Here is a 16,213-nt window from a genome sequence, read left to right as displayed (position 1 = left end):
GAGCTGGTATAAAAAGAAGCTGCAGGCTAGGTTTGTCAGACAAATAGATGATTGACTAGATAATAGTAAAAAGTCTCTTTTATTTGAATCCTTAGACTATTCCTTCTTGTTCTAAGAACATGAAACACTATGATGGATATAGCCAGTCACCATTTCTAACACCAATCCTGGCATACCAGAATTCAAAACCCTGCTGTGTGCATCAGATGTGGACAAATGTCTTTGCTAGTGGTTCAAATCAGTTTAATTGACAAGGACCATTTATTCACCCAGGGAATGTATTCTGCTCTGCTTTTGAAAGGAGACAGATGGTGAGTTCTTTCCACTGGTAAAATATTCACTTTCCCTGTGCTGGGTGAGCATTATCAAACCAAACCACAAAACCTAAACCACGGGTTATATCCTCATGATTTTATCCAACTCTGGTGAGCCTACTTGGTTAAAAAAATTATTTTAATTAAAAACAAAAACAAAAAGCCTTCTGCCAGGTGCTGGTGGCTCACACCTGTAAGCCTAGCTACTCAGGAGGCTGAGATCTGAGGATCACGGTTCAAAGCCAGCCCAGGCAGGAAAGTCTATGAGACTCTTATCTCCAATAAACCACTAGAAAATTAGAAGTGGTATTGTGGCTCAAGCGGTAGAGGGCTTGCCTTGAGCTGAAAAGCTGAGGGATAGTGCCCAAGCCCAGAGTTCAAACCCTACAACCAACAAAAAAAACAACCCTCTGGGACAGATCTAGGCTCAGTCACCATCAATACCTGATCTTTGCATCTTCCAGATAGCTGCAAAGAGAGTTTAAGTTTAAGCAAGTCTCACAATTTTGAAAACTGCACATAAACATCACAAGCAGACTTAGTGAAGCTCATAAAAATGCAGATTTGCATGAAAGACAAATGGAGATGACTATTTGTTTCATCAAACAAAATCCAAAGAAAGATGCCTTTTCAAGTTTCGCTTTTCTTGAATTATGTGATTTATATGTCTTTAATGTTTACACATCTATTCCTCAAGGGAAGTGTTTGTCAGATGAAAAGAAATGGAAACTGACATTTGTTAAGTGACTGTACTTAGCCAGGTGTGTTCGAAGTTTTATTCTGATTTATCCTTTCCATAACTTGCAAAGAAAAAAAAGTAGTATCATTCGCACTCTAGTGATGAGGAGAGAGGCACATGAAAAGTCACAGATCCTTTATCAAGCAGTGGGAAGCAGAGAGGTCGTGAGTCAAGCCCTACCTAGCCCAAATGTCATGGTTTTTCTCCCTCCTCTACCTAGGCTACCCAGAACACACGTCACCTTGCCATCTTCCCACCTACACAGGGATGAAGGAATATGGTCATCGTCCAAGAATTTAGGTGGAAGAGACACTACAAATAATCATTTCTAACTAGACTACTGCCTCCAATATGCAAGACCCCAAACTTTGGTTGGGCTCTTGGCGTGATGATAGTTTAATTGCTCTGCACTCAAAATAAAATTTAAAATATAAGACTGGTTCACACCTGTAATCCTGGCTACCCAGGAGGCAGGGAATCATGCTTTGAGACCAACCCTGAACAAGAACTAACCCATAAGAGCTAGACATGGGGGCATGTAGATATCATACCAGCTACAAAAGTATAAATAGGACAAGTGTGGTCCAGGTGGGCATAAATCCAAGGGCTTTATTCACAAAAATACCTATAGCCCAAAAGGGCTGGAGATATGGCTCAACTGGGAGAGGGACTGCCTAGAAAGCATAAACTCCTGAGTTCAAATCCCAGGACCAGCAATAGATAGACAAACAGATACATAGATATAGATATATACATATATATGTATACATATATGTATGTGTGTGCTATATACGCTCACATATATCTATATCTGCAAAGGGAGAGAGCAGGGAAACAGAAGCACTGGGTCAGAGAGTGGGAGGTTCAAGCTCAGAAGCATCAAGGCAGAGCACCTGGAAAGAACAGCTCCACCTAGTAACCAATATTAACTGGTTTTATATCTGTGATGTAAATTCCCCTCCCCCACCCAAATCTCCCATAAAGCAGGGAATTTGTCCAAATACCTAGGAGAAGCCGTTTTGTGAAAATTATGCATAAGGGTTGCTACAAGCGTAATGAAGTTACGGATGGCTTGAACTAATTCCTTAAAGCAAAACATCATTAGAAAGAAGTAAAAATAGCTCTCAACCAGATATCACTGGCTTATACCTATCCTCTTGGATACTCAGAAGGCTGAGATCCAGAGGATCATGGTTTGAGGCCAGTCCCAGCAGAAAAGTTTGTGGGATTCCATCTCCAAACTAACAAAAAGCCAGGCAGAAGGCACAGATCAAGTGGCAGATTGCAGCTGAGCAAACAAGCCAAGCAAGTACAAGGCTCTCAGCTCAAACTCCAGTACTACCTACCAGGTTAAGAAGGGACAGGGAGGGGCTGGGAAGGTGGAGGGGCTGGGGAGGTGGCTCAGTGGTAGAGTGCTTGCCTTGCACACATGAGGCCCTGAGCTCGAATCCTCAGCCCCACATAAGCAAAAAAGAAAAAAGCCGGAAGTGGTGTTGTGGTTCAAGTGGTAGAGTGCTAGCCTTGAGCTGAAGAGCTGAGGGACAGTGCCCAGGCCTAGAGTTCAGGCCCCACGACCGGACCAAAAAAAAAGAAGAGACAGGGAGAGGTAGAAGGAAAGAGAGATGGGGGAGAGAGAGAGAAAGAGAGAAAGAGAGAGGGAGAAGGGGAGAGAGAAGGAGAGAGAGATAAAGAAAAAGAGAGAGAGAAGCAAAGAGAAGGCAAGAGGGAGTGGGAAAAAAGAGAAAAGAAAGACTCTCCTACAGGTACCCAAACTTACTTGAATTAGGACCATCATTTTTTAAACACTTTTAACTGGGGAGTAAAAACTGTACATATTTGTGGGGTATCAAGATGTTTTGATAGATATAATACAATGGAATGCTCAAATCAAGATTCAGATATTTATCTCCTCATCCAATTATCATTTATCATTTAAAAACTCTGACTTTTCAACACATATGTGTATAAGTGTGCATACACAGAAGGGTCATTTTACAGTAATAATAATTCTAAATGAGTTTGTAGTTTCAATTCCTATTCATTTCCTAAAGTGTTTTTCAATGATCTTAGTGGCTTGAGCTCAAGTAAAACATTTTAAGACTAAATATATTTGCTTTAGCGTTTTTAATCTCAGTGTGTTCATACTAAATAAGTGAAGATAACTCAGCCCATTAAGAATGCCTGAGTACACAGATAATGAAATGGCACAAATGAACTGTCCAAATGAACTGAGCTCAAAAGGTATGACAGGGCCGAGTTTTAATCAAGGCAGAGGTTTAAATTTAGCCCACAATCTCAGACTCAGTGGGCATCATTTGTTCAACCACAAATTCAACCATTACCAAGTTCCAAGGCCTCTTATGAACACCAAGACAGACAGGTAGATAAATAGACAGACAGTAGATACAATTAGGTAAGAAAATATGTCATGCACTGGAAGTTCATGCCTATAAATCCTAGCTCCTCAAGAGGCTGATATCTGAGAACGGAGGTTCAAAACCAGTCTGGGAAGACAAATCCAAGAAACTCTCATCTCCAATTAACAAGTAAATAGTCGGAAGTGAAGTGTGGTTCAAGGGATAGTATGCCAGTCATGAGTGAAACAGTTGAGTTGAAAAAGAGAGAGCCAGAGTTCAAGCCCCAATATAGGCACATACACACAAAGAAGAAGATAAGGAAAAGGAAGAGAAGGCAGAAAAGGTGGCAAAAGAGGAGGAGGAGAAGGAAGAAGAGCAGGAAGAGGAAGAAGAGCAGATAACATTGCCTTGCATTTTAATCCATCCCTTCTTGAATTTCCTCTAGGTTAGATTCCAGCACCTACCCAACTGCCTAAGTAATGACTCAACAGTGAATCCTTATGGCAGCAATAAACAAATAAACACACCAAGTAATAAATCTAGACACATAATCTTCCCAGAGGTGAGAGAGGAATATATTTTACTTCATAGTAAAAATGAGACAATCACACCTTCCCTTCTCCCAAGAAAAGTGTGTGTGTGTAGTAATTTTTATAGAGTAGAAAATGACAAGATCCAAAAGAATCCGTGCATCCCTCCTTTTCACTCTCCTTCATTCCCTCTTCCCACACCGTGCAGTAAAACCACTGCAAGAAAGTGTTAAGAGAGAAATGGCAACCTGTCACAGCGAGAACCAGGTCTGAGGCTGACATGAAGGAAGAGAGGAGGAGGTAACCCCTCCCACCTGCAGGACCCCCTGCAGGAAGCAATGCTGGGGCTGCATAAATCACCATTCCAGACAGCACAAGATGCCATCCGGAGTGCTGGTGCAGCCTGGAGAAGACTGATGGTCCACTGGGGACTCGTAACTGTCTGGGGCTTTTCTCCTGTGATCTGTGTACTCATGAGATCATCCCTTTTCTCTGTTCCCTAATGGGGCACCTGAAAAAAGAAAAAAGAAAAAAAAAACAGACAACAAAAGTGAAGCCATAATCACTCAGCTTGTCTCAGATTAGCTGAAGAAATCAACCAATTCATGCCACATGAAAGGAGAGTGACAGCCCAGGTGGCCATGGGATTTACTGCAGGAGGACAGTTGCAGAATAAACGGTGGATTCTGCTTCAATGACGCTCAGCCCACAGCTCAAGTGCAGCCTAGAATGCACAGTCATTTCACTAATCACATTTCACTGGACAGAAAGAAAGGGACTGAGTTAGGCATGGTAATACATACCTGGAATGCCAGTACATGAGAGACAAGAGACAGGAGGATCACGAGTTTGAAGCCAAGTTTGAAGACAAGTGAAAACTTGTGTCAAAAGAAAAAGGTACTCTTAGGAGAGGAATACAAAGGCGCAATGCCTATTTGCATCTGATCATATAAAATAATACTTATCAAAACCAACTCCAGGAAATGAAGCAAGCAGCTTTTTCTTTGTTGCTGTTTTTGTTTTCCTTTTGTCTCGTATATTCGTTTCTCTGTCTTTGAGAGGGTAAGGGGGGAGGCACAGAAATGGAGGGCAGTGGGACTCACTAGACACTACACTGAAAATGGACTTGACAATCTGTGGTGGGGCGGGGGTGGAGGGGATGAGAGGGGAAAACTGGGGAGAAAGAAAGGGAAGGGATGACACCATCCAAAAAGAAAATGTACTATCTGACTTATGTAACGGTAACCCCTCTGTACATCACCTTTACAATAACAATTTAAAAATGCAAAGAAATAAAAAGATATTTAAATGTTACACACACACACACACACACAGGTCTGAGAACACAGTAGTGGCTCTACATTACAAATGTTCTTCATCCTGACAGGGCACTGTCAGCAAAGCTATTTATGAATTAGAAATTAAGTCAGGGGTTGAGGTAAGCTAAGGAAATGAGTGTGGAAGGCAACTTCCTATGTATAATAAAAAGGGAGTAGGCTTTCAACTACTAATGGACAGAAGGAACACCACAAAAGTGCTATGAGAAAGGTGTGGCAGACCACGTTCATGACCACTCAAAGATGCCCTGAGTGATCCCCAAACCAGCAGGATCTCCTCACTCATGGGTGGCAGAAGAGCCGTAGGTGAGAAGCAGAACGCCGAGATTAATTTGTGTGCCACATTGCTTTTCCTCTCTCCTGCTTCAGAAGCACTACACGTATAAATATTTTACAGACTCAGAAGCGACTGTGCTGGACATAGGGCAAAGGAATTTGCACCAAGAACAAGGCTGTGTCTGAAAATTGCAAACAGTGGGAGAAAAAAGAAACTCTCAGCCCCACCCAGCCAGGCTGTTCTACGGTCTCTTCATGGAAGTCTTCTTTCAAACAGACGGGAAGAGGGGATCAGCACCCTCTACTCTCTCCCTATGGTCCTTACAACACAAAGTTCTTATACAAAGCAACAAATGTTTGCCTATGCAAGTTATTCAGCTTACCTGAGCCTCACTGTCCTCATCTGTAAGACTAGGAACTAGTAATATCTTCTTTGCAGAGTTGTTGGTATAGTGCCCAATGCACTGTACCTTGTCATTCTTATATAGTAATGATAGAAGAATTGGAATCTTTTCTGAACACCTCGTTGTACATAGATTAATTCAGCCTCCATGACTGAGTGTGATAGTTGTTACTGAGCCTGTGGGACTTGTGAGACTCTGAATAATAAAGTTCCTGGTCCACAGCACACATGTGGCACATGTAGCAAGGGATGCTACTAGAATTGTCAACAGGAAGTCGAGTGCCCGTGGCTCATGCCTGCAACCCTCAGGGTTGCTAACATAGCCCATGTCCTAGACAGGCTGGCTTTTCCCTTCCCTCAGAAGGCTGAGATCAGAAGATTGCTGTTCAAAACCAGACTGGACAACTAAGTCCATGAAGTCCATGAAACTCTTACCTCCAATTAACCACCAAAAAGCTGAAGTAGAGCTGTGGCTCACATGGTAGAGTACTAGCCTTGAGCAAAAAAAGCTAAGAGATATTGCCCAGGCTCTGGGTCAAGTCCCCCCCTCCCCCACACACATACAGGCAGTTAACAGGAAGACCTTTGTGCTAAATGCGGGAAAGGTAGATTCTCTCCACCCTGAGTCTTCCTTCTTCCCATATCACTCTTGACCCAGCTTGCTTACCACCCCAGCTCACACCCAAGCTAGGACATCCCAACTATCTGCACAAGGCTCAGGATACAGGAAGGAAACGAATGCACGGGTTGTCATTCTTTCCATAAGGGAGATTGTCAGTCTAGCAGCCAAGCCTGTGCTGACCTGAGTGGATCTGCCATCACCAAGTGGCCATCTTCACTGTTCCACCATCTCCACGTGCCACACAAAGCCCAAGAGAAGGCACCAAGGGGAGGGTATACCGTCAGCACTGAGTATTTAGTTATGTGCAGATACTAGCCTTTTCTCGGGTCCCCAGAGGAGGCCTGCCATGCAGCAGACCTTCATCAGAACTTGACAACCTGGTTATAAATATGCAGTGAATGCCACCAATAGAAGGTAGAAGAAGAAGAAGAAGACAAAGAATCTGTGGAGAATAAAAGAAACCCCGGATGAGCCAGCTTGGCTAACATAGCCCATGTCCTAGACAGGCTGGCTTTTCCCTGTGATCCTACATTAATTCTGTAGGCGGGGAATGGGAGATGTTCCAGCACTCGAGGCATTAGTACCTTGGGTATATGTAATGACCGACCCAGGCACATTTGAAGGAGCTTGCTTATCTTCCAAATTATGCCTAAAATGTAGACTGTAATATTTCTTCCCTCTTTGACTATCTCACAGGATAAAATGAAAGATACGTTCAACGCTAAGGAAAGCACTGAGCCTTAAGGAAGGGAAGGGATGTGTGTGTGTGTGTGTGTGTGTGTGTGTGTGTGCGCACGCGCGCTTTGATATGATCAATGAGCGTTCAGAGTAACTAACCATCCCCCTTTCATCTTAGTTTGGGTTCCACCTCCGCTGACCAAATAACAAATTTGCCAAGTGATGTTAAAGAAGAGGAAGAAAAAAGTCTCCCTGGTCCTGAGAAGAATACTGATGTATCTTCACTTTAGATTATTCCTATCTAACACGAGTCTATTCAATTCTTGACATGAAAGATGAAGAAAATAATTAATTTACTAGGCTAGAAAAGCTATAGTGATTCTGATTCATTGCAGTGTGAACTAAATGAAAGATTAATATTCCTTCTATTGATGATCAGTGACATTCAAGAGAGAGACAGAGAGATTATGAACTAGACAGGATAGGCGCAGTCCTGTAATCTCAGGACTCAGGAAGCCAAGGAAACAGTGTCATGAGTTTACAGACTGCTTGGGCTATAATAGCAAAATCTTGTGTGTGGTGTGGTATATGCACATGTGTGTGTGTGTGTGTATGTGTGTGTGAGGGAGAGTGAAAGAGAGAGAGAGAGAAAGAGAGAGAGAGAGAGAGAGCCTCCTGTCTTATTTTTTGTTGTTGCTGTTTTCTTTAGACTCCTTACTGCTCTTGTACGATATTAATAAATAAAATGCCATGTCTTGCATCCTCTTAGAGAATGGGTCAGTACCAAAGAGCAGCAGGTGCCTAATGAGCACAGTTTGATAAGGGGGCAGACTAGAAAGTGGAAACAGTTTCTAGAGACTGAAGAAAGATCCAGAATGGCCTTTAAAATCATCATAGCAGCCAGCATTTTTATGTTATTGGATCCTTTCCACTAAACCCCTGTAATAAACGGGTCCTGACACTTCTCTCATTTTACAAATGAAACAAGATGCAGCAAGAACCCAACCAGGGACCAAGTGGTTAAAAGGCGGTTACGTGTTCGCTGAGACTGGTTAAAGTCCTCTCCTTTAACATTGACCTCCGCTATCCTTTACAAATAAACTCTGTCTGGCTTATACACATTTTATTAAAGCTTATCTGATAAGTCACCTTCCAGGACAAGAAAAACACGTCAGAATTGTATTTCTGGTCCCCATTTTTTACAGAACAAAAGGTTAAATCCTCCCTTACTCAGTACAGCTCACCTGAACCACACTTTTCACCTCTGCTTCCTATTTCCATTGAGATGGGAAAAATAAATGTTCTCAATCCACATTGATAAGCTACACAACTGCAAGCCTGAGTGATGAATTATGTACATTGATTGCATACAGAACACATTGACCCAGCCTGACCACCTTATGTTAAACTCACAAAGCCACGAACCCCTGAGGAGATGAGCAAGCAGGCAATCATCACTCTCCAGATTACATTTTCAGGTGAATGACCCCCAACCCGCCCCGCTGCTTTCTCAGGGGTCCTGAGGGTTGAGTTGAAGGCTCCCGCTATGTAATAATGTCCTGAGTGCTTTCTGTCCTCTAGAACCACACACACTGGACTCACTATCCAAGCCAAGCTTCTCTGCTCAACTCAAGAGTAGTGGTCAAAAGAAGCATTAATTCTGAAGCCAGACTGGCTACTATGCATCTCAGTTCTGTCTCTCACTTAAGCTTGGACACATTATTCCCTTTTTGTGTTCCTCTGTTGCTTGCTCCCATCCCAGGATCATTGTCAAGGCTGAATGAGCTACTCTATATAAAGCAAATAAAGAAGTAAGCGTTTGGTAAGTGTGAGCTAGCAAATGCTCTGCTGCAAGCTCCTGGAAGACATATGTTTGCGCTTGTTGTTTTTATATTTTATTATTATTAATCATTATCTAGAATCATGAGAGCTTGACATATCCAAGATATTCAGTATATATGTAGTTATTTAAATACATTTTATTATGAGTAGTAAGAATAAGTAATACATCAAGTTAATATATCAAATAATAAATAATCACCCATTGTGTATACAGCAACACTTCAAACAAGATCCAACATAGGTGCATTTGTACAGAAAGGTCAGCACAGTAGCAATCATCTCTGGGTCTTGGCTTAATTTTTATAGGAGATTTGGGGTTTTGTTTTTCAGAACATTGAATTCTCATTTGCAAATTCATTTTCCAGGGGCTTGCCAATTTCCATTACCTCTTTAAATGTGCAGCTTAAAAGCTTTAGCACTTCTGCAGAGAAGAGAGACAGAATCAACAACCCCAGGGAGAAAAGCAGTAATAATAATGAAGTCAAGGCCTGCAGAGGCAAGCTGGGGGCCACAGGCCCAATCTTGCATGCAATGAGCAATCTTCTGTGTGACTGATTCACTGACTAAAGGGCAGAGCTTCTGACTCCATGTCAACAACCAAGAAGAGTCACTTCAGAATTGTGTCCCTGGGCACAAAGGACCCAAACCTGCACTCACCAGAGGTTGGGTTGCTGTCTGAACTCAGGGAAAGTGAAGGGCTGGTCTAGCCTCACATTCTAAAGTCACAGGGAACATTTCCACAGCCTGGTACATGAATATCTCAAAATACTTTCTGATTGTCTGCTTTCCTTGAAGTCCTTTCATTCCAAATATGTAAAGCTTTGGGAAAATATACGTACCAAGGAAATCTGTTCACACATAAGCAAGAGAGAGGTGATTTGTTGACAGCAATACTGACAACAAACCAAAAGGAAAGTTGTGTCCCAAAGAAACAAAATAATTTTCTGCTTGGCTCCTCTGAAAGTCCTGAAGGAAGAGTTCATGATCTCCAAAATGAAATTAAAAAGGCATGAGTTAGGCACATGCCAGTATATCAATAAAACACACATAACTCAACCTCAGAAGAGCTCAGTCATGGGTAAGGAGGGAGATGAGCAATCTTCATCGAGTCCAGAAATGTGGTGACAAATGTGAATGCTGGAGGCCAGGGGGTCAAGAAGGGCACTACTACGCAAATGGAGGGCCCACCGAGGGTGCCACAGAAGTAAATTTTGACACCACCGAGGATGAAATCAATTCAGAATTCCAGAGCAAAGCACTTATCAGAGTGTCACAGTTGGCCCTCTATAAATGTTTAGATGTTGAATGAAAAGAATAAATGAATGGCCAACTTATCATTACCACTACTACCCTTTGGGTTTCCATAAAGGACCAAACAGCAACTGATTCATTCATCAGATCGTGGCATCCTGGTATTTAAAACCACTGCAGTTTCTTAAGGTAAGATCCAAAATCAGCCTTTGCCTGATTTGGTACCTGCCTGTCTCCAGCCTAATTGTCTACCAAGTTCCTTTACAAAATGACCTCTTGCCAAATGTGTCCATCTTGCCCAAATCCTCAGGCAGGAGGTTCATACTTCTTCTTCCCAACACAGAATCTTGGCAGTTATACCCACAAATACTCAAATCCCTTTGCTGCACTGTCAGATCTTCTGCTCAGTTTTCGTATGACCCCAGCTCCTTCTCCTTTGAAACTCTCATCCTGAAGTCATTTGTATGTATTTATGTGATTTTATGCATGAGGTTTGCCTCTCTCACTATCTACAGAGATCATTTAGTTTTGAAGCCAGGACATTTTTCTGAGAGATAAATGGGTAATATTAACAATTACTCTCAAACCACAAAAACTGGAATATTAGGTCATGCTAGCTGCAAAGTCCAAAAAGAAAGACCATAACTGTCTTGGAGGCATTCACCTTTCTGCTCCAGTACCTGGCACTGTCTGACATAGAGTAGGCAATCAATAAATATAGTGAATGTATAAATGGATACATGAGTGAGGGCTGTGGGTCTTGGCAATGCTACAGCCTTGGAAAACGGTCAAGGACCATGAAAAATTACTCCCACATCTCCTCTCTTAAAGAGAATAAGTAGGCAGTTCATGATCTCTAGCCCTGTCCTTAGCTCCAAAATAGCAGCTATGGTTACTATAACATCAATCAAAGGTCCATGCCCAAGACTACAGCCTGAAACACTGTCTTTCATGCAGTTTCCCATACCCAAGGAGCACAGCTGATGGACCAGGTCAGTTCCCCCCCAGAGGCCAAAACTCCCACACCACAGCCTTATGTATGCAGAAGGCTCCCAATTCAGCAGAGAGAGAGAGAGAATATGATAGATACTCCATATCAGTGGGCAAGCACTGCCTCTCACAATGGAGCTCTTCCACCAGGCCATCTGAGTGGATTTCTCCTGAGGATTCGGTATACACTCTATTATCTACTGTGTCCAGCCTGGAAGAAAATCTAAGTGAGCAAGTGTAGGCTCTGGGCTTGGAGAAAGTCAGATTTGATTCTGATTTTGTCACTAGTGAGGGGTGAGGCTGTAAAATGGATCAATAAGAAGGGCTACTTCAGGGCTGGGAATGTGGCTTAGTGGTAAAGTGCTTGCCTAGCATGCATGAAGTCCTGGTTTCAATTCCTCAGTACCACACACACAGAAAAAGCCAGAAGTGGTGCTGTGGCTCAAGTGGTAGAGTGCTAGCCTTGAGCAAAAGAAGCTCAGGGATAGTGTCCAGGTGTGCCCCCCCCCCAAAGAAGAAGAAGGAGGAGGAGGAGGAGGAGAAGGAGGAAGAGGAGGAAGAGGACAAGAAGAAGAAGGAGGAGGAGGAGGAGGAGAGGAAGAAGAGGAAGAGGAGGAGGAGGAGGAGGAGGAGGAGGAAGAAGACTACTTTCTGGAGAAATAGGAAGAGCCAAAATGAGGCTCAGTAATATATATGCAGTCATTGTTTAATAAATGATGGCAAATTCATCAAGCACATTTTAAAGCCCAAGTACTAGACTACCTGAGACTCCATTCAGAAAGGATAAAAATTCCACAACCACAAGTCTCTTCAGAGCCTTCCAAACACTCACTAAGGCAATTCTAACCACCCTTCCACTGACCCCCATTAAGATTTAGCTCCACTAAGCACCCATGGCTTGTATCTGTAATCCTAGCTATTTGGGAGGCTGAGATCTGAGGATCATTATTTGAGCCAACCAGGACTGAGTCCATGAGACTCATATGTCTAATCAGCCAGCAAAAAGCCTGAAGTGGAGCTGTGGCACAAGTGGTAGAGTGTCAGCCCTGAGTGAAAAAGCTAAGGGACAGGATCAAGGCCCTGAATTCAATTCCAGTACTAGTACAGATAAAAGAGGGGGGAAGAACAGAAAAACAATTATCTCCTTGAGTAAACAAGAATAGCAAAAGCAGCAATTATCTACCCTTTACCCTGTACCAGCACAGTCCAATTAAATCCATTGTTATAATTAATCTTTCAGCACCCTAAGAATAGGGAAATCTCCTGTCTTAATACACATCTTAATACCAGCACCAGAATTAAGACTTCCAACATTCCACCATCCTGTTATCTATATTATTGCCTCTGAGCTCTTTTATGTAATAAAGAATCAAAGAATAGACAATAATTAGCACTGAATTAATCAATAAGTAAGTTCACAAGTCTTGTGACATCACCAGTGTCTAAGATGTACTTTGATATCTCACTCAAAAGCATTTATCTGTTGGGCAGTAATTGGATATAAAGTAATGTATAGGCCATACACATAGCAAAGATATTACGACATGATCCCTTTTCTCAACTGTGTTATGAGGCTCAATTCAGATCATTTTCTACATTACTGTCTAATGTAATTATGTGCCACTGGAAAAAAAAATGTTCCCAGCATATCTCTTAACACTATGTGCAAACTTAATGATATTCTTACTTAAAACTACTCCACAATTGTTTCTCTCTCCCTATTGTATATAAGGCCTCAGATTTGGCATCAATTGGTCCAATATGCTCATCAACACAAATTGGGTAGCATTTTCCCAAACAAAATAAAATTAGGCCATCCATGCAAAAGAATTCCCTTACTATGAAAGGTTGATATAAAACACTGCCCTCAGATATTTTTTAGAATATTTTTATTATTACCTTTAAGTAACTGCAACAACAGCATTGTCATTTAACAGAGCAGTTTATGAATACAATATATCTTTTTTTGGGGGGGGGGTCCGGTTGTGGGTCCTGAACTCTGGGCCTGGGCGCTGTCCCTCAGCTCTTCAGCTCAAGGCTAGCACTCTACCACTTGAGCCACAGCGCCACCTCCGGCTTTTTTTCTTTTTGCTTATGTGGTGCTGAGGAATCGAACCCAGGGCCTCAGGCATGCAAGGCCAGCGCTCTACCACTGAGCCACCTTCCCAGCCCCGAATACACTATATCTTGATGTATAGCACTCCTTTCAACATTCTCACCCTTGGATTTTAATGTGGAAAAGATTCATTTTAATAAAAATTGCAAAAATGGTTATAAAATCATAATTAATCCCAAAGGTGAGGAAATTTGTTCTTCTGTTTAAGAAGCAAGTTATATGACTAAGACTAATTTAAACAAATGTTATTGCTATGAAGATGCTCACTCATAAGTAGAATTAGCATTTAGAGTTGTTTGAAATAAGTAAATAATAAGCCAATCCAGATTTCTCATTGCTACACAATTCTGGACGGTGGTAGCCATTAAAATGTAATACAATCCCAAAGCCAGAAGGATTGGTAAAAGCTATCTTTTTCATTCCTTTCCTTCTAAACTTTATAACATCCAGAAAAATAAAAATTTCCCTGTAAGTCTCCATCAATGTCATGGCCATCCATTCCTCCCCAGCATTTTAAGGGACAGGATGGTGTCTAGAAGAGAGATCTGCGACCTCATCGGTAGCTGGTGTCCTTATCCCCCAAAGAAGAGTCCTTAAAGTGATCATTCAACCGCTTCCCTCTTCATGGGATTTGGCTCTTCTTTTTTTTCAGGCTTCCCAGATTTCTCAACTCTCCTGATTATCCTTCCACTACCATAGTCCTTCCCGACAAAGCCCGCCCTGCCTCACTTCTTCCAAGTTTCATCCAAGGTCTCATGGACACCAGGCCTTAGCCCTAAACCTGACATAGAAAATGTTCAAAAAACAACAAGATTAAGCTGTGCACTGATGGCTCGAGCCTACACAAGAGGCTGAGATCTGAAGATCACAGTTCAAAGCCAACCCAGGCAGGAAAGTCCATGAGATACCTCCAATTAGCCACCAAAAAGCTAGAAGTGGAGCTGTGACTCAAATGGTAGAACACAAACCTTACTCACAGAAGCTCAGGGGCAGAGCCCAGGCCCTGAGTTCAAGCCCTGCCAGGACCAGAAAAAAAAGAAAAAGAAAAAACAAACTTGATGATTATAATCACTCTGAGCCTTATGACTTCATCTCCATAAACCCACAAAAAAAAACTGTCACCAATAGATACATGAAGAAATAGTCAACATCACTGGCCACAAAGGAAATACGAATCAAAACAACATGGTCCTCAGTTAGAATGGCCATTATGAAGAAAACAAACAATAACAGATGCTGGTAAGGATGTGGCCAAATGGGAATCCTAATACACTGTTGCTGGGAATGTAAACTTGTTCAACCACACTGGAAAGCAGTGTGGAGGATCCTCAGAAATTAAACCCTATGACCCAGCCATTCCACTGCCAGGCATTTACCCAAAAGATTACAAACCAGGATACAGTAAAAATCACCAGTGCAACCACCACAGCCAAGGTACGGAATCAGCCCAGATGTCCCTCCATGGACAAATGGATCAAGAAAGTTTGGTATATACACACAGTAGAATTTTACTCATCTGTTAGAAAGAGTGATATTGTACCTTTAAAAAAAATAAGACCTAAAAAAATATGTTAAGTGAAGTAAGTCAGGCCAGAGAAATAAAGGATGCATGTGTATTTTCCCTTATACGTGGAAGCTAGCTTACAATCTTATAAGTAAATACATTGGGTGGTATGTAAGTGTATACAAATGTATTCGTGGAAATATGCTAGATTCAAAGAAGAACTCACAAAGTATAATTCATTAGAAAGGCAAAGTCAAAGTTCAACAAAATACAACACCAGAAAGGAAGTACTCAAAAGGCGTAGGGTGGGGCCAAGGGGAAAGAGGCCGGCGAATTAAGGGGAGACGGGAGGGAGAATTCAGACAAGAATCCAATGTATATCCTACAAAATTAAGAAGATGAGGGGGAGTGGACAGGAAAGGGGATAGGTGGAAATGTTGAAAGGGATGACATTGATCAAGATATATTCATAAACTGCTTCATTAAATGGCAACTCCTTTGTACAACCACTTAAAGATAATTTTTTGGGGGGGTCTGGTCGTGGGGCCTGAACTCTGGGCCTGGGCTCTGTCCCTCAGCTCTTCAGCTCAAGGCTAGCGCTCTACCACCTGAGCCACAGCGCCACTTCCAGCTTTTTCTTTTTGCTTATGTGGTGCTGAGGAATCGAACCCAGGGCCTCGAGCATGCAAGGCAAGCACCCTACCACTGAGCCACCTTCCCAGCCCAAGATAATTTTTTTTTTAGTGGGGAAAAACACACAGTTTTCTCAAGCCACCAACAGCTTGTTCATCCACATGCTTGGAGCTTTTTTTCTCCTTTATCCTTGTAGACTTGGGACCAGTAATCCACCCAACACACACACATACACAGAGCTTGTTTCATGTTTCAACCGCTTCCATTCTTTGGTTTCTCGGCAACCTTCTTACTCCAATATTTTCCAAAAAGCTCAGAACCAGGATGTTAATGAACACAGGGGTAGGCTTGAACTTGAACATCTCAACCTCCTTTGGTCTGCTGCTGCCTCATGATCTCCAGATCGAATTCCAGGTGATAGCAGACATGGCCAGGTCCCACATTAAGGCCACTGGAGTCAGTGATCCCTCTCCCTGCACCACACACACACACACACACACACACACACACACAGAGTCACACACCCCTCATGTCTCAGGTCAAATATCACAACCCCAAAGGGAAGATGTCCCTAAACCACAGTAGCATCACCAGCCCAGGCAGAACTCAGAGCTGCCCTCC

At 42.4% G+C, this 16,213-nt stretch overlaps 1 protein-coding gene across 1 annotated transcript in view; it reads right to left on the bottom strand.

The window, feature by feature from the left end:
- The window catches only part of Kcnk10 (potassium channel, two pore domain subfamily K, member 10), a 132,087-nt gene that overhangs the window by 65,751 nt on the left and 50,123 nt on the right, over window positions 1-16,213 (bottom strand). Inside the window, 1 exon segment of the mRNA XM_013014619.1 lies at window positions 7,109-7,162. Coding sequence (XP_012870073.1) covers window positions 7,109-7,162 — 54 coding nt within the window.

This window comes from Dipodomys ordii, unplaced genomic scaffold, assembly GCF_000151885.1.
Source record: "Dipodomys ordii isolate 6190 unplaced genomic scaffold, Dord_2.0 Scaffold2, whole genome shotgun sequence".
In the NCBI taxonomy this organism is placed as follows: Eukaryota; Metazoa; Chordata; class Mammalia; order Rodentia; family Heteromyidae; genus Dipodomys; species Dipodomys ordii.
Note: the sequence above shows the minus strand (reverse complement) of the source record. Positions and strands in the feature narration are given on the sequence as shown.